Source organism: Malus domestica, chromosome 15 (assembly GCF_042453785.1).
Source record: "Malus domestica chromosome 15, GDT2T_hap1".
In the NCBI taxonomy this organism is placed as follows: Eukaryota; Viridiplantae; Streptophyta; class Magnoliopsida; order Rosales; family Rosaceae; genus Malus; species Malus domestica.
This window is the reverse complement of record NC_091675.1, coordinates 16,264,174-16,282,598: the sequence shown is the minus strand read 5'-3', so window position 1 is coordinate 16,282,598 and position 18,425 is coordinate 16,264,174. Positions and strand designations below refer to the sequence as shown.

The window sequence follows — 18,425 nt, the reverse complement described above, 5'->3', positions numbered from 1 at the left end:
TTGAAAAGTTTGCAAGGTTTTTTATTTATGAACCCTAACATAACATTTTTCAAAAGAGGCATTACAATAACTGTCCAAAGTAAAACTGTAGAAGCATACAAAAACATAAGTATAGAAGAGACTAGTGGCCAAGATAGTTATCATTTAGAAAACTCAAAAGAAAATGATGAGCATAATAACGTAGAAGAGTTTGATGAAGATATTTTTGAACATAAATACCCGATTTTAGAATAAGGAACCTGTATAGAAATATTACAGTTAGATAGACCAAAGAGTTTAGAAGAATTGTTACAATTAGCAGAACAAACTAGGATAATAGGAGAAGACCCACAGTTACATTGGAGCAAAAATAAATACTAGCAAAATTAGATATAATTAACCCAGAATTAACCATTAAGACGGCTAATATGCCTTGTAGTCTAATAGATAAACAAGAGTTTGAGCAGCAAATAAAAGAGTTGTTAAATTTAAAAGTAATTAGACCATCTAAGTCTAGACATAGATCAGCAGCATTTATTGTAATAAAACATTCGGAATTAAAAAGAGGTAAGGCTAGAATAGTTTATAATTATAAAAGATTAAATGATAATACATACGAAGATAGTTATAAATTACCAAATAAGGATGAGCTTATAAACAAAATTCAAGAGAGTAAATATTTTAGCAAATTTGATTGTAAATCAGGTTTTTGGCAAATAAGATTAGCAGAGGAATCAATTGAATGGACAACCTTTACTTGTCCAGAAGGACATTTTGAGTGGCTCGTTATGCCATTTGGACTTAAAAATGCGTCATCGATCTTTCAAAGAAAGATGGACCAAATTTTCAAGAAATATGATAATTTTTGTAGTGTTTATGTAGATGATATTTTAGTACATAGTAAAAATAAAAATGAACATAGGAAGCATTTAGAGATAGTATTACAAGAATTTATCAATAATGGAATTGTAATTAGCAAAAATAAAATAGCATTAGAAAAGCAAGATATAGAATTTTTAGGAATGTATATCAAGTCAGGTACAATCCAATTACAAGATCATATAGCTAAAAAGGTGTTAGAATTTCCAGATAAATTAGAAGATAAGAAACAGTTACAAGCATTTTTAGGATTGCTAAATTATGCAAGAAATTTTATCCCTGATTTAGGAAGAAAAATAGCAGTATTACACAGTAAAACTAGCAAAACTGGACAAAAATATTTTAATAGTGAAGATATTAAATTAGTTCAAAAAATAAAAGAAGAAATTACTAAACTTAAGCCATTAACATTACCATTAGATGATAGTTACAAGATAGTCGAAACAGATGCTTCATCATTAGGATGAGCAGGTATACTATACCAGAAAAAACATAGGGAGTCTCCAAAGTCTGACAAACAAGTTTGTAAATATTCCTCAGGAAAGTTTAGTGATGTACAGTCAAGATTACCGTCAACAGATTTAGAAATTTTAGGGATAATTAATTCACTTGAAGCATTTTCTTTATTTTTACATAATAAAGTATTTACGGTTAGAATAGATTGTCAAAATATAGTTTCTTATTATAACAAGATACATGCTAATAAATAGGCAGCCCGAAGATGGGTTAATTTTGTTGATTCAATTACTGGAAATGGTTTTAAACCAATTTTTGAACATATAAAAGGTAATGATAATACATTAGCTGATATCTTATCAAGATTAATTTGTTGAACATGTATGGAATATCGTGGACCATCATCAGCAAATAGCACAAGGCCACAAGGCAGGAGAGTTTCTTTCAATGGCATGATGATGCACCATCAACCTCCACCATTCAGTGGATTTCAAAATAGCATGAGCAGACCAGCATCACCACCAGTACCCACGTTCAACTTTAATGGCAATATTGTTGAATGAATCAGAAATCCAACTCTGAGATACAGGTCAAGGATACCAGGGCTTTCTGATAGGCAGCAGGTTCTCTTAGATAATTTTTGGAATATCCAAATTAAGCAGCCAAGCATGAGGTTAGGTCATGAAAAATTAATTAGAGCTTTAGAACAAGAGTTTGATAGCTTTAATTTTAATTTCTACCAAAACCAGCAGCATATTCACTCTCTTGAGCACAACCTTCAAGTCATCTCTAGGGACCATGAGTCATTTCTTGATAAGTTTACCAAAATGAACCAAGAACTCCAATCTCTTAGAATGCAGCAAAATGCAAGTGACACCTTGAAAAGAGAATTAAAAATAGGTTTAGAAATTGATCAGCATAAGAATAAAGGAAAATAGGTTATTGAACCCATAGAACAAGAGGCTAATGAGCCCATAGAAGAAATTAAGATTGAGCTCTTAGAAGAAGACGTTGAAATGGAGCAACATCAAAGTAATGAGCAGCATCAGGTTCTGAGTGACAAAGAAAAACAAGAAAAATATGAAAGTTTTCTTAGGAATATATCTTCAGACTTAATATTAGACGATGTTTTATTAGAAGAAATTTCAAAGGCAAAACTAAGAATAATGCCAACAGATATGCAAAAAGAGATCCTGAGCAGAGCATCACAGTCCATGAAAGAGTTACAATTACAATTACAATGCGCCTTGTATCAGTCCATCTTTGATCCAAAACCAGGGATGGATATTATTACAAAAATGTATCATCCATGTCTTTGTGATAGTACAGAGAATTGTATTTGTAAACCAGAAGTTAGCATAGTTATGGCCAGGATTAACATAAGAGATTTTAAATCATGGCATTTTAGTTATGAGCATCAGAAAAAGCATAATGAGGTAGAAGTTACCCCTGCCTTACTATTAGAGTTTGGTTATCTCGATAAAATATTTATTAACCGTATTTCTCAACTAGAATCATTTCCTGAAAAGCTTATTAAAGTAGCAGAAAATTATCTAGAAAGGTGAAAAGAAATTTGCATAAGTTTTATTAGTAGTTCTCCAGATTGGTATATACACATGCATAAGAAGAAAGCTAGGCATATAACCATGATCAATGAAGAGTCATTTAGACTAAACCCTATATCCTCACATAGGTGGACTCCTTCATACAAAGATATTTTAAAATTTAGAGGGATCCAAATGTTTGCTTTAGATGAGTTTGAAGATTCTAGGTATGATATGATACTAGTAGCAGAAGAAGAAGAGATGTATATTTACAGCAAGACAAGAATCAGTCATCAGCCTTATTAGAAGCTCCAAAATTTCAAAGAAGAAACAGCGGAAATATATTACAAGGTGAAAGAAGATAGAGAAAGAGATGCGGAGCTAGTAGAAGGCGATGAATAATATTGGAATAATTTGTCAGAAGAAGAGCTGTATAACATCGACAACATGATGGAAGCCTGAAGAACTAGCTGTAAATTAGCATAAGATGAATAGCATCATAATGTATTTCCAGACAGAAATGTCAACATCGTTGTGGTCCGCATGTAATGGCATAAGAGTAAATAAAGAGAAGAGTTTGATCTATTATAGACTTTTCATACATAAAATGTCCTTATGGTTAAGAATGAATAGTACCAATCCCTTTTCGTTAAAACTCCCTATTTACTACCCTCTTTGGTTGTAATTTTTTTAGGTTGAATAAAGCTTATATTTTATTCATCCATATAGTAAGTATCCTAAAACTCTTGGTGATGCTTGCATAACCTTGAGTTTTTGTCTTTTAGCTGGTGGCTCCATATTATTATATTCTTTCTCTCCTAACTTCCTTATTAAACCGAGTGTGTTTTTAAATTTTTATAATTACACACATATCGTGCGTGAGCTCTGTCTAATAATCAATTAAATGAACACACATCCACATTTGTCTACTAGGTCATTTCATCTAATTTTCCTTATGTAGTTATATTGGTTAAAATGTTAGAGAACGATGAGTTTAGGCTGGTTTGGTATTGCTGTGCTTTAAAAAAAAAACTACTTATGCTGTGCTGTGAGAATAAACTCATATTTGCTGCTTCACATTTTTAGTTTTTTTTTTCACCCAAAACTGTGAAAATAAGCTGTTTTTAAGTATTTACCAAGGAAGAAAATATCGGTAATATCGGAAATATCGGTAGTCCGAAAACACGGAAATATCGATGGAAATATCGGTAAAATATCGATATCGATAAAAATTACATGGAAACCACGGAAATTGTAAGAAAAACTTGGAAATTTTTAATGAAACTTTGTAGGATGTTTATTTAGTCAATTATCTATTAGTTTATCACAAAAAATTGGAAGGAAATGCATTGCATGATGGATTTAACTTATTTAAGTTGATTATATAGCGAGCTGGCAAACATTGTGAGTGTAGAAAATATGTAGTAATTAATGAAAGAAGTTTAAACACACCATAATTATTTATATATAATTAATTAGTACAATATTTGGAGGTTTTATTTAGGATATTAAAAAAAAAAAGGGAAGTGAATAAAATGATGAAGAATAATGTGCCGAATTTGACACTTTAAATTTCTTACACATAAGAATAAGACTAAACTTTAATTTGGATGCCGATTATGTTTTTTCAAGTTTATATAAAGTAAAAGAATTGAATTTTGGAAACCAGGAGTGTGTCAATTGAATTTTGGCCGGCGTGCAAGGTATCAATCTCTTCGTCTCGTCGAGTAGTACAACTTTCCTTTTTGTTTCACTCAATTTCGTTGAGTATTGAAAAAGTTATACTCATTTGAATCTTACCCAGTTTCCGGCGACCTTAGTGGCTTTCGAGGCAATTTCCGGCCAAACCACAATGAGTCAGACGTCTTGTAAGGTACCATTCTCTTCGTCTCTTCGAGGGCTACAAATTTCCTTTTCGTTTCACTCAATTTCGTTGCGTATTGAAAAAGTTATACTCATTTGAATCTTACCCAATTTCCGGCGACCTCAGTGGCTTTCGAGGCAATTTCCGGCCAAACCACGGCGAGTTGGCCGGCGTGCAAGGTATCAATCTCTTCGTCTCGTTGAGTAGTACAACTTTTCTTTTTGTTTCACTCAATTTCGTTGAGTATTAAAAAAGTTATACTCATTTGAATCTTACCCAGTTTCCGGCGATCTCAGTGACTTTCGAGGCATTTTCCGGCCAAACCACGACGATTCAGACGTCGTGTGAGGTACCATTCTCTTCGTCTCTTCGAGGAATGCAACTTTCGTTTTTGTCTTGCTTGATTTCGTTGAGTTTTGACAAAGTTATGGCCGTTTAAAGTGGGTGTAAATTTTCGGCCGAAATTCTGATTTTCTTCCTTGAGTGACTGAGTCCCACATCGCCCAGCGAGGGCAGTGAGCAAGCCAAAATTGCCTATAAAAGGCACATTCACCTCCTCAGAAAGCTTGTCTTTATGTCTTGGTTGGCCCTTTGGGCTTTGATCAAGTGTAGTATGTTGAGATTTCTCGACATATTAAGTATTTTTGAATATTTTATTACGATATTTTCGATAATTTTAAAAATATCGCGATATTATCGATAATATCGTGATATTTTGACGAAAATTATTTGGATAGTTAAAAAAATATCGGATCTTAAAAAAAACGATAATATCGGCGAAATATCGCCGATATTATCGATTTTTTATTCCTTGGTATTTACCAAACATCTTTTTGAGCTTAGCTTTTTTTGATACCCAATTTTTATAAAAGCACCTCAGTACCAAACCAGTACTTAAAATTCATTTTGTAAAGAATGTCCTAGAAGAACTATTTTTCATCCAAATATCATTCTAAAAAAACTAACTAATTTGAACACATTTTAGCAATATCATTGTGATTAATCATCAATTTGTTTGATTTATATAGACTAGTATACACAAAGTGTGTGAAATTTTTACTTTTATTTTTTAAATTGAAGGAGAAAGGAAGAGAGACAAAAACAACGTGGGAGTGGGGAAGGAGGGGGAGAGGTTTATTTATTTATTTATATTTTGAAAATTAAAGATTAATAAAATCACATATACGTGATGCTTAAACAAAAAACAGTAAAATTTTATTTTGTAAAATTGCATTGTTGTCCTTAACTTTTTTATTATGAAATAAGACAAAAATAAATTTTCACCTCCTTTTAGTTGACATTTGACAAAAAAGGTTTCATTAACATGTAATTTAGATGACAAATCAACGACTATGAAAGTAATATCATATGAATCGTTAATTTTTTTTATTCGTATAAAAATTAAAGTCTCTAAATCAAATGAATGAATTTTTTTTTGAAGTTTAGAAATAATCTCTAATAATGATAAAAAGAACAAAAAAAATACAAGTAGAATCGACCCAGACCAAACAGCAGCGTCCGTCCTCTGGTACCATCTGGTTCACACACGCAGCGGAGCAGATACTATTACAAAAACTCTTCCTTTTTCGAAAAGCCATGGCCTTTCTTCTTCTCTGCCTTTGACTCTTACCATTTATCGGTTTTTTTTCTTTCAAAAAGCTCAGTACTTTTCTCTGTTTTTTTTTCAAGTAATTTAATTAAATGGCTGATGTTTTGAGATCACCATTCCATTCACTTCGTTTCTCTTCGTCTCTGCTCACCTCGTTCGCCTCCTCTTTCAATTCTCTGCAACCGGGCCTCCCAGCCAATCAAAACCCGTACAGGAGGGTTTATCCCCTTTCGTATTCGTCTGTCGCTCCCTTTGCTTTCAGAACCAGAAAGCAGTTGGTTAGTTTCAAGGTAATTCTATCCACAATTGGCAAGGTTTTTTTTTTTTTTTTTTTTTGTTTTGTCATCTGCTTAATATTTGATCGAATTTACGATTACCCATTTGTTGAAGTGTTGTAATTTGGCAGTATATAATAGCTTTTGGTAATTTTGTTTGTGAATTGGGTTTCAATTGGCAAGTTTTCTGCAAATTAGAAGCATTTTTGGGAACCCCATTTGTTGAAGTAGTCATATTCCATTGCATTTCGCTGTTTTAGCTAATTTCGATAATATGGCTTGTGGTATCAGTTGCACAAAGGGAAAATATTGAAAGGGAAGGCGAAAATCGATTGGAAATTGATGTTTTGTTAGTTTTCCCCAAGTTTTGGGCTATGCTGATTGCTGATGTTGTGAAAGGATGTTTGTCTAATGGGTTCTTGTGCACTACATGCAGGTGCAGGCTACTGTTGCTGAAAAAGATAAAGACCAGCCAAAATGGTGGGAAAGAAGTGTTCCAAATATGGTCGACATTCATTCTACTCCAGAGTTTTTGAGTGCTTTAGCCCAAGCTGGTGATAGATTAGTTATTGTAGAATTCTATGGGACTTGGTGTGCTTCTTGCCGTGCATTGTTTCCTAAGGTAATCTCATAATTTGATTCCTTCTCGTTACTTTACGCTTGAAAAACTTTCATATAGCTCATGAATAATAATTCGGAAGTTGTTTGACTTAAACAAAGCAGTGAAGAAGGTAATGTCCATACGCATATATGTGAATACATACGGGTATTATAGGACTGGTGTCATTGAAACCTTCCTGGTTTATTCTTGCTAACTTGAACTGTAAGACTTCAAGTTCACTAGAATGGTTTGATTCCAGATGTCAAATGTGCCCAAGGAAGCAGTGGCATGTCTTGTTCGATAAACCGGGACTAATTTCGGTCAGATGAGTGTTTTCCTTGGTTCTTTTACTTTTATATGGTTGTATTGTATGCTGCCTAAGTTTAAAATAAAAGAAATAACCAAGTTCAAAATGCTGTATATATGTTTCTGCAATTGGGATCCAGACAGAAATTGATTTGGACATGCATCCATAATGGTGTTCCTCTTTAGTTCGAGAACTGTCTTACATGCAACGCCAGCGTAACATATAAGCTCTTAAACCATCAGTATTTTTTCTACACTAATTGTATGCTACTATGGTATATACTGTATTAAGCATTTCTAGATGCTGAGCATGCCTTGGTTAGCTGCTTCATTGTTTTTGGAACATTGCCTTCTGTTATCGAGAGGTTTCATTTCATGAGAAACATTTTGACTGATCATTATATGGTAACTGTTTTTTGATGAGAGGAGATAGCTCTACCCAAGATTTCAGCTTAAATGTTTAATGGAACATAAGAATCCTTCAATTTTGAAGTTCATTTTGAAAGAATGTCCTGGAAACTAACACCCTTCAATAGAAACTTAAATGACGTTAAATGTGTTACACTGTTTCAAATTTGTTTTTGTATGGTTGAGGTGCTATGTTCCTGACATTATTGTTTAATACATGTGTCAGCTCTGCAGAACAGCTGAAGACCACCCTGAGATTTTATTCCTGAAAGTGAACTTTGACGAGAACAAACCAATGTGCAAAAGTATGAATGTGAAGGTGCTTCCCTATTTCCACTTCTATCGTGGATCTGAGGGACAGCTTGAATCTTTTTCATGTTCACTTGCAAAGGTAGTTATTGAACTTTGTTTTTATCGGTTAGATACCGGGAAGATGGGTAAAACAGTACGTTGAATCCTATGTTTATTAGTCTCTCTTATCTTTTCCATCCTAAAAAACCGTTTATACCGGCTGAAGCACCTAGTTTTCAAATCTCAGAATCATCATTGGCTTAGCACTCCAACTCCGATTAGTATAGCTGAATAAATTAGGATTATGTTGATTATAGTAAACTCGATTGTCATACTGTTGAGAACAATCATCTTCCGTTATCTTCTTGTTAACTCTATTTGTCATGCGGGTAGTGTGGATGGCCAAGTTTTAGTACTACCTGATTGTGTTCATAACCTTATGCAGTTACAGAAGTTAAAGGATGCTATAGCATTACACAACACAGATCGTTGCAGCATTGGCCCTCCGAAGGGAGTTGGAGATCTTATATGGGAACCATCCTCAGCTCCGAAGGACAAGCCCTTAGAATCTGCCTCATCGTAGAATTTCTTCGACTCAAGCAATTGTAGTAAAGAAAACCGGTCCATAGTATCAAACCCATCGATAGTCAGCTTAAGCTTTCTACCTGTATTCTGTATATTTATGTTAAAGAACCCAAAAGCACAAGTTGCTATTCTGCCACATTCTTTTCCATTCTTGTTCTGGATTTCATTTATATGTAATTGAAATTTCTGTGGTTAAAGAAATTCCAGGCTCATAATATGATATGAGTGATTCTTTCGTTTACAACCAGGTTTCGTTTTTCAAGCGATATTGGGGGGATGAAGTCTCGAACAGAGGACCTCGGGTGCAAGGCTCTAAACTACTTGAATAATTCAATGATATGTGATTAGAACTTACAGGGTGCGTTTGTTGCACCGGACTGTCTCGGACTGGATTAGTTTCAGGGACTAAACTGGACTGGCTTAGACTAGACTAAGCTAGACTAGCTTGTGAAGCGTTTGGTGCAGCGTCGGACTAAAAAACAAGATAATTAATAACTATAATATTATATTATATAATACACATTTAATAATATTTTATTATTAATTCAATAATATTTTATTACTAAATCAAGCTTTTTCTTTTTTATTTCCGAAGTACACAGCCAGACACTCCACTGCTCTCTCTGGAGAGTTCTTCCCTTTTCTTCCTCTTTAGTTTCGTTCCCCATCACCTCTTTTCTCCATCTTCTTTCCTGCAAGACAACATCCTTCAAATCATTTTTCTTGCAAATCGTCCCCCGTGCTACTCTCCCCTCCCTCTCTGTCTCTCCATTTCTCTTTGTCCCAAAGCTACTCTCTCCCCTTCTCTATCCATTCTTTCCAAAAATTTTTGGGGCAAAGGAAAAAAATTTGGAAATTTTCTGGGAATATTCGGGAATAAGGAAGAATTTTGCTATTGGGATTGTTGTTGTTATCGTTTTGCATATATGTTTTTGAATTTTGGTGTTGAGATTTAGGTAGTGGGTAGGGCTGTGTTTTAGATCTAGACATGGGTTGGCAAACAGAGTCGCCCAGAAGCATTCTTGCAGATTTGTAGTTCACAAGACTTGCTGCATGCGATCGTCCTATGCAAGTTCTGGAGACGGGATTAGAAATCCCATGGTTTTTGGGGGGCTTAGCAAAGACCGGCTAGGCCCTGTTTTAGTTGGGACGAGTGAGAGCTAGTCTCATTAACTCTAAGCCCTATGGGAAACAAACACGGGACTGGACTAACCCTTAGTCCAGTCTAGTCCAGTGAACTTTAGTGAGGGAAAACAAACACCCCCACATAGTCTAATATTAGACTTGAGTGGCGGTGAATTCGTTGGCCATAGTAATGTGTTTTTCCTTTTGCACTCGAATTCGAATTCTTATTCCATTGCAAAGTATAGCATAAAACATCCGGGGGTAAAAAAGTCCGACTGTCCAATAAAAAGGGAAGAAAAAGGATAAACGACTTGTCGTTTTACAATTATGTTTTGGTCCCTGTCACGTGCTTCCCTCTCTTCCAACCGCAACCGTGTCTTCCCTCTTCCTCCGCGCTTACCCTTTCCAGCCGACTCAAATAGTCCGTTTGGCTGCCGAGAAAGCTCGGGAAAAGAAAAGAAAATCCAATAAACCCGAAACCCTAGATTACATATCCTCTCGCAGCGACACTGCGAAAACACCAAATTCGAACGGATCAATAAAATCAGGTGGAAATGGCGAGCTATCTATGGAGGAAATACGCAGACTACGTTTACACCAAGTGGGAAAGGATGATTCTTTGGAACATGGTGGAGCCCTACAGCAGACCCAAATCGTTCACCCCATTGGTCACCATCTACGTCGCCGCTTTCTACACCGGGGTCATTGGTTCTGCTATCACTGAGCAGCTTTACAAGGTACTCACTTGGGTCTTCAAATTTTTTTTTTCTTCTTTTTTTTTTTGCTTGTATTTATTGTTATTATTGTTAATTTTCTGGGTTAATTTAGTTGATCAAAACCCAAATTTTTTATATTGGTTTTTAGTTTTGATGCCCTAAGTTATAGGAATAGAAAGTTAGAAAATTTCCATTTTCTTGTTTAGCTTCAAATGTTATTGAAATTTTGAAACCTATTGATTGATCTCTGTGCTGATAAGTCTATGATTTAGTTATCATGGACCGAAGAAAGGTCGGTTTCTTCTTGAAGCTTTTATTGGACTGAAATCAATTTGCTGATAAATCTGTAAACTTGTGGAGTTTGTTTGAACTATGTGTCGTTTAGGAGATGTAATTTGATAGAATGCCTTATGGCATTGTGTCTTCTGCTTGAAGGTATATATATCATTGTTTGAGATTATACTTTATGTACAGCTGAGAGGAGTGTCAGAGATCTGGCATCAGGTTTGGAGATGAAAGGAGTAGCATTTGATGCTTAATTGACTTCACACTTTTGATTGGTTCAGTAGGTCTAGTTTACTTCAGCATCGATAGATTATTGTTGTTGGCATCGGGCTTTTAATCACAGAGCTGATACGCTTTGGTTTCTAAATTTTAATTACGGGTAGTGGAGTAACAGGGTTTGGAAAAGATGCTTTTTTTCCAGTTCTGGCCTGAAGGAGGAAATTTCTCGTGTTTGTCATCAAGTCACCTTTGGGTTTTCTTTCTGTTCGATCCCAAGATGCCCATTTGATTTACTTTTCGGATCTATTGAGTGATGGGCAAGTCATAGGGTCTCATTTCTACTGTCTGTAGCTCACATTTTGTTGGAGAAATTTTTAGAACATATGGGTTATGGTTATGATGAAGGATGAACGATTGCTTCAAGACGCATATAAATATGCTATCTTTCAGACTCTATTCGCCCCCACATCTAGTGTGCAGAGGGGAGTATGCGAATGAGCCTGTGGATACAATGAAGCCTAGCATCTTCCTATTGTTGATCTGCATCTTGCACTTACAACCCAACACCGATAGAAGACTTACAAGAAACTCAAGGATTCTAGAAACTAATTATGCAGGTTATTAGTTTCTAGGTTTTTGTATGAAAATAATAATAATGGAGACTTGTGAATTCGAGAGGGAGAAATAGAACTTCTTGGTTATATCCAAATATGCTGGAAACAATCTCTATTTCTAGAGATTGATGTATCTCTTCAAACGAGTCATGCCCATTCGGAAATATCAGTCACAGCTCTTCAATGAAGAGTTGTTTATTTTCTGAATCGTATAATGGCCATTAGATTGAATCACATACAAGATCAAAGGCCATAACATAACCATCTAAAAGTACCAATTTGGGATACATCTTTCTGCATTAATTCAAATCGCTTGCAGCCAAATAAACCAAGTGATGGCTGCCAATCGTTCAAATGGTGCTGCAACTTGAATTTCAAATTCAACGGTTACCACGCAACCATCTCACCCTTCCAGTTTTGTTCCTCCCCAGTTTTAATTCATGTTTTGGAAATTATTCCTACATATTTCTGGTGCCATAGTATTTCTGTCAACAATTCTCAATGCGCCTGCTGATCTCACATAACTACTCTTGTCTTCGTTACTTGCTCGTTTATACACGATGATCTTCAATCCTATAAAGCTCCCTTCATCTACTTTTAGGAGATCTATGCTGAGTAGCTTTATATCTTTTTGACATTTAGATATCAGTGAATCGGTAAATACACATCTACATGTTGACATATATATCCGAAATTCAATGGAGATAAATCTTCTCATGTCAAGTTTTGAAGATCGCATAAAAATTTCACCTTTGGTATTGTGCAGGAAAAGTACTGGGAAGAACATCCTGGGCAGGCCGTGCCTCTTATGAAGCCAAAGTTTTACGGAGGACCGTGGAGGGTGCAGCAAGGAGAAGTCCCAGCCACTCAGTGAGTCATAGACGAGTCGGAGAAATTGTTAAACGAGCTTCTACTATTCTGTGCCATGTTTCTGTTGATGAATGTCAACCGTTTAGGCTTCTTTGTCGATTTGAAAGGTCTCCCGTGTATGGAACAATCGTCACCGTCCATTTTAGCTGAACCATTTTTTGTACATCCGATGTTATAAATAAAACATCTTATATAATTTTGTAACAAAAACATCATGTGATCGTAAAAAACTTGCTTAAACATCAACCTAACGCGTAGCTGATACGTGATCAGTGATCTAAACTTCTCCCCCAAAATTAGATATCCAAGCTACACGCATTCGGCACTGTCTCTGCCACAGACCTCCATACCATTCTATTCTTCTCTCCATCTCTCCATCTCCGCCACCGGACAATGACAACGTACGGGACTATCACGACCGAACCCCTGCCATCATCGAACCAACATTTCGTCACACGCGCAAAAGAACAGATCCAGACAGGCCTAGAGAACCGAAGACCATGGCTGGAGATGATACAACTGCAAAATCTCACCCTTCCCTCCACCTTCAACCAATCAATCCACAGAATCAAGACGAACGTCGCCTTCTATCGCATGAACTATGCCATCATCACATTGTTCATCCTCTTCCTGAGCCTCCTATGGCACCCTATTTCGTTGATCGTCTTCGTTGTCATGATGGTTGCATGGTTCTTTCTATTTTTCCTGCATGACCAACCCTTGATGATTCTAGGGTACCGAATCAACGAACGAGTGGTGACGATGGCTCTGTTGGTGGTCACAGTCGTCGCACTTTTCCTTACCAATGCGAGATATCATATCGTCGCCGGACTCTCCATTGGCCTCACGGTTGTTCTGGTGCATGGAGCTCTGAGGGTGCCTGAGGATGTCTTCATTGTGGATGATGAAGAAGGGCTTGGATCAGGTGAAGGTGGTGCACATGTTCTCAAACTGCCTCTCAAACATGCTGCCTCTTCTTCTTATTCTTTGGCCAAATAATGAGAATTACATATTGGTGATTGATGATTTATTACCTGGAATCGCAAAAAATGTAAGGCCTTCTTTTCACTGTCTTTTCTTTTCCGAAACAGAAATGATTTCCACACTCTTCTTTTCTCCCTCATCGCACCTCTCTTTTCTTTTGCTTGGATTGAGAAAATCGAAAGAGAATCAAAGGACATAAACAAGGGAGAAAACAGGAATGTGGAAATCATTTTCCTTATTTTCTTCCCAAATTTTCCTTGTTCTCGACGGTGAATTATGGGTTCATTGACACGTGTCTCTAGGACTCAAAGTCTGTAAATTCATATGTAAATGGTGACATGCAATTGGAGCTGAAACTGCCAAGAAGCTCCATGGAGATTAAAGGAAAATTCAGGTTCTTCCTTTATGAGAATTGATGGAAACAGAAGGCTTCAAAAGGCTCAACTAACTCCCAACTTTTTTTCCACATCGTCAGTGGACTGATGGGTAGATAAGAACGCACCTTTTTTTCTCCAAATTTCCAAGATGAGAGAAGAACATATATTCAAAGGTTGATTCCGAACGTAGATGTGAGTTAGACCAATTTGTCTATGTCTGCATCTTTTCATTGGTGGACGGGAAACATGGTGTATATGTTGATGTATGGATGCTTGGTTTTGGCAAGTTGCTTTTGGAATCTGTTCCATCATCTTGAACTCTTCAATCACACGTCCATCCTAAGCTTGATTGTATATAGCTACAAAGAATATGTTAAATTCAACCAAATTGCAAGATCCTTTATGTCATGATACCAATGCAGGGTCAGATAGGAGAATTGGATGCTCAGGTTGGAACCCTCTTCATATTTTGGCAAACTTTAGCACTTGTTTGATAACTTTTTTTTTGTTGTTTCGTTTTCATCTTTTTGTTAAAGAAAGAGAAGAAAATACTACCCAAAAAAAAAAAAAAAAACTAGTCAAACACAGTTTTAAGTGTTTTCACTTTCAAATTTTTGTTTCATGCGTTATCCTTCAATTCTCCCTCCACCCTTCTTCACTTGTCTTTTTTCTCATATAGTTCCGCTCTATCTCTAACACAAAGAAAAAAAAAACAAAATGGTTATGAAAAACTCCACTTTTCAGCCTCTATTTTTAGTGCAAAGGTTGGGTCCCTAGGTAGAAGAATGTGTCATTCTGGACTATGGTTTCCTTTGCAACCAAGGCACAATATTTACAATGTAAAGCAACCAATGCACTTTGTGAAAACATATTAGGTTCCAACTTTGCACCCATCAAGATGTGGCTATATCTCCTCTTCCCATTTCCATCCAACTACTCAACCATGGCAGATGAAATCTCCGAAATGTTAAACCTCCGAATGCACCGCCGAATAACGCCTTGTACCGTACCTTTGGGTGATCGAAAAACAACAAAATCGTAACTTGTAATGAGTAAAACTTTGCCTTTGGCATCAATTCAAAACAGATCAAACTAGTAAACTTTGTTGTTCCAATTTTTATTTTTTGATAAACGATAACATTAGTGGGTTAGTTGTTAAGGAGAAAGATCAATGAGAATTGAACCCACAACATAATACATAGACATCATTACTCTCGACCATTGTGATAGACATCATCTGCTATTTCATTTTTGTTTTTTTTTTAAAGGTGAATGTATTGGAAATCCACCTCAGTAGATATCCAGACTCCTATCAAATTTGCAAAGCGGAGTTGACTAATTCAATTTAAATCCGGTGCTATCTATCTACACCATCCAATCCATAAGCTTATGGTAATCTATGTTATTTTTCTCTGTTTGGCTGACTGTACTAACAAAAAAAATGCTTTTTCCTTGCAAAATGTTAGCTTCTGAAAAAAGTCGGCACTTGGCAGCCACTAAATGGCAAACATCCCACTAGGCTATGACAGTAACGTAATAGCCAATTTCATGACACAAAGTACTGAACTGAGAAATTACATTTCGACAAGGAATAACAAAAGCAATACCGTGGATGGATTGCAATTTGCATGGCATCATGCAGGATAAAGAACTTCCCGACAATAGGGATGCCCATCCATCACGCACTGTCATGTGAAAAAGTTAAACGAGCAACAATTTGATAAGAAAAAGAGAAGTCCAAGGATTCATATACTTTGAGATTGGCAGTGACAAAAACTTACAAAGTGGATTGATTACAATTTGCATGGCGTCAGGAGAATAACTTCCTTACAACGAGGTTAGGTTCGAATCACATACTTTAATTGGATTAGGATAATTAGATTAGAATACTGCTACAATGACATTTCGTTCACCGTCAAAGACAACGCTTATTTCTTTATGAACAGCCTAACCCAATACACAGAAATAAGAAACTCAAACATCACAAAATGACATCCCGTTCTCCGTCAAGGACAATGCTTATTTATTCTTCATTGATTCATAATTCATCCAATAACAACACTTCGTAACAATCGCGTTACTCATGATCATCAAAGATCAAGACTTTTTACACAATTTGAACCCGAATCGCAGTGAAAAACCCGAAAATCGATCTTGGGCGAGATTGCCTGAAATAGCAACCTCGCCGTGTGCTCTTGCTTAACCAAGACGTCAGCTTTTTCCACCAAAACCGCGACCACAATTTTCTCATACCCGCCACCACCGCCGACAATGTAAGCCACCAGCGCCGCCTGAGCCGGGCCCATGCTCGGATTATAGGCGGCGGACTCCATGTACGACCCTTTGTACATTTTCCCGTCGGAGTCCAAAATCGCCACACCCGACGGGCACCCGCTGTACGGCGCGTGTGACTTATTCGCGGCCTCTAAAGCCGCGGCTTTTAACTCCGCATTAAGTTTAAAATCGCCGGTTAAATTCTGGGTTTCGCTAAAAAACGACAGGCCGTTTTCGTGCTGCTCTAAGAGCAACGGCACGTCCTGTCCCAGGAGGTCTTCGGGTCCGAATCGGTGGGGGAGTAAATGGAGAAGCGGGTCGAAACCGTTTAACCCGGAGTTGTCGTCGCCGGATTCCACCGAGGTAATTAGGATCTGGATATCCTGGGCTCCGCGGATTTCTTGGAAGAACTGGCGGCAATGGCCACAGGGGGCGGCGGAGACGGCGATATATTGGAGCTTTGATTCCGATTGGATTGAGAGGTTGGTGACGAGGAACTGCTCGGCGTGGACCGAGTAGTGGAGGGGGAGACCCGGGAACTCGAGGTTGACGCCGAGGAAGATCCGACCCGATGAACCGTAACCGACGGCTCCGACGTGGAATTTGGAGATGGGCGGGCGGGCGAGGGCCTGGGCGGGCTTGACGAGGGAGGGGAGGAGCTGGAGGACGGTGAGGTTGGACTGCTTGGCCATTGATTCGGCCTCGGAGGCTTCGATTACGAATCTGGGTCGGTCCATTTCGGGGAGAGGGGTGGGCGGGTCGACCCGGTTGATGGGATTGGTGGGTTGGGTTCGGAGAGTGAGAGATCCTAGAAATGTGAAGGGAGAGGGGTAGGGAGGGAATGGGAGTTGTTTATATAGAGGTTTGAAGTGGATGTTGCTACGTATTTAAGACAAAAACATTATTAAAAACAAAAAAGACAAAAACATTATTAACAAATTAAATGCGACGTATTAACCACAAAACTTTTATTTTTTATTTTTCAAAAACCGATATTCTAAATTACCTTACTCATGGAGTAAGAGATTTGTACGAGAGTTTAAGAGATTGTCTCGTTGCCTCATCTATGTATACAATAGTTTGGGATATTGTAGTTTCACCCCATAACTTGACAAGGATCGAAGATTTGAAGTTGTGTGTGAGACTATGATCAACTAACGAGCGAAAAAAAATTAAATACGAATTTATGCATATTACACTCATCCCTTACTCCATAGGTTATTCAACAGGAATCAAGTTATGCATGAGACAATAATCAATTGATGAGCAAGAAAAATAAAAAATGAATAATCTCATTTATGAGTTTATCTTCAGTAGTTTAACCTACCAATTAGTTCGACTTTTTAAACAATCTTTACTGTTTGTCAATCATCATAGTTTGTTTTCCGAACTACTTAGTAGTCCCAAACTATTGAAGAAAAATTGTTGAATTACATGAGAATTTTTCAAACTCAAAAGAGCTTCTCTCTTTTAAAATGGAATCGTAGGTATAATTTTGGTGCATGCATAGTGCAAAAGTGAAAAGCCAAGTAGCTAGCTAACTATTCCCACATGCAATCATGCATCTATACTTGGATCATTGGATCATATGCTTTTCTTCAAAATGTTATAAAATTTGATAGACACTTACCCACTTGGAACTTTCTGTCTACTAAATTGCTGCAAGCTAGCAAAGCATTTGTTTATCTTTTCTGTCCCATATTTTGGAAATGTCTAGTCACAAAGTACCATTTTTTTGGCTGTCACTTGTTTTGGAACCCTTCCTTCTAATCAACGCTCCTCCTTTTCCCACCATATTTCGTCTTCTTCCAACCTGTACTAGGGATTTAAAGTTTTGTGCTCGAGAGCAACTTACATTCAACAAAATATCTCTAAGAAAAAAAAATTACATGAAATAAGTTTATTATTAAAATGGCGTCTCGGTCCAATTATCCAATATCAGGGGTTAGTTGAGTTAAATTTAAACATGATGTTGCATTTCTATACAGACGCTATTGTGGTGGTGAATCTGTTTCACGAAATTCTTCATATATGTACTACTTCTGTATTTTTTTTTTTTTTTTTTTTGGTGAAAAGTTACTTTTATTACAAACCACAAACTTAAGCAAACCACATGCCCAAAGCTAAAATATATAAACAAGCCAAAATGGGCCAAACAAAAGGC

General features: G+C 36.8%; 4 protein-coding genes across 4 annotated transcripts; 3 read left to right on the top strand and 1 right to left on the bottom strand.

The window, feature by feature from the left end:
• The first annotated feature begins 5,290 nt into the window (after positions 1 to 5,290).
• LOC103400802 (thioredoxin-like 2, chloroplastic) lies at positions 5,291 to 9,041 on the top strand. The gene is made up of 4 exons (XM_008339475.4): positions 5,291 to 6,621; positions 7,043 to 7,228; positions 8,148 to 8,312; positions 8,658 to 9,041. The coding sequence occupies exons 1-4, from the start codon at positions 6,424 to 6,426 to the stop codon at positions 8,793 to 8,795; spliced, it is 687 nt and encodes a 228-aa protein (XP_008337697.1). The 5' UTR covers positions 5,291 to 6,423; the 3' UTR covers positions 8,796 to 9,041.
• Positions 9,042 to 10,287: 1,246 nt separating this feature from the next.
• On the top strand, positions 10,288 to 12,836 carry LOC103400804 (uncharacterized protein At4g29660). Its single transcript, XM_008339477.4, has 2 exons — positions 10,288 to 10,659; positions 12,523 to 12,836. The coding sequence occupies exons 1-2, from the start codon at positions 10,477 to 10,479 to the stop codon at positions 12,628 to 12,630; spliced, it is 291 nt and encodes a 96-aa protein (XP_008337699.2). The 5' UTR covers positions 10,288 to 10,476; the 3' UTR covers positions 12,631 to 12,836.
• A 183-nt stretch (positions 12,837 to 13,019) lies between these two features.
• Positions 13,020 to 13,625, top strand: LOC103400803 (PRA1 family protein F2-like). Its single transcript, XM_017322854.1, has one exon. It carries the CDS (start codon positions 13,020 to 13,022, stop codon positions 13,623 to 13,625), a length of 606 nt encoding a protein of 201 aa, XP_017178343.1.
• Positions 13,626 to 15,825: 2,200 nt separating this feature from the next.
• Positions 15,826 to 17,094, bottom strand: LOC103400800 (cytidine deaminase 1). Its single transcript, XM_008339474.4, has one exon. It carries the CDS (start codon positions 16,996 to 16,998, stop codon positions 16,078 to 16,080), a length of 921 nt encoding a protein of 306 aa, XP_008337696.2. The 5' UTR covers positions 16,999 to 17,094; the 3' UTR covers positions 15,826 to 16,077.
• Between the last annotated feature and the right edge of the window lie 1,331 nt (positions 17,095 to 18,425).

Coding starts and splice junctions, on each gene's coding strand:
- LOC103400800 (XM_008339474.4), bottom strand. CDS start 16,998: ATGGACCGACCCAGATTCGTAATCGAAGCCTCCGAGGCCGAATCAATG.
- LOC103400803 (XM_017322854.1), top strand. CDS start 13,020: ATGACAACGTACGGGACTATCACGACCGAACCCCTGCCATCATCGAAC.
- LOC103400804 (XM_008339477.4), top strand. CDS start 10,477: ATGGCGAGCTATCTATGGAGGAAATACGCAGACTACGTTTACACCAAG. Junction 10,660..12,522: donor TCACTGAGCAGCTTTACAAG/GTACTCACTTGG, acceptor GGTATTGTGCAG/GAAAAGTACTGGGAAGAACA.
- LOC103400802 (XM_008339475.4), top strand. CDS start 6,424: ATGGCTGATGTTTTGAGATCACCATTCCATTCACTTCGTTTCTCTTCG. Junction 6,622..7,042: donor AGCAGTTGGTTAGTTTCAAG/GTAATTCTATCC, acceptor CACTACATGCAG/GTGCAGGCTACTGTTGCTGA. Junction 8,313..8,657: donor TTTCATGTTCACTTGCAAAG/GTAGTTATTGAA, acceptor AACCTTATGCAG/TTACAGAAGTTAAAGGATGC.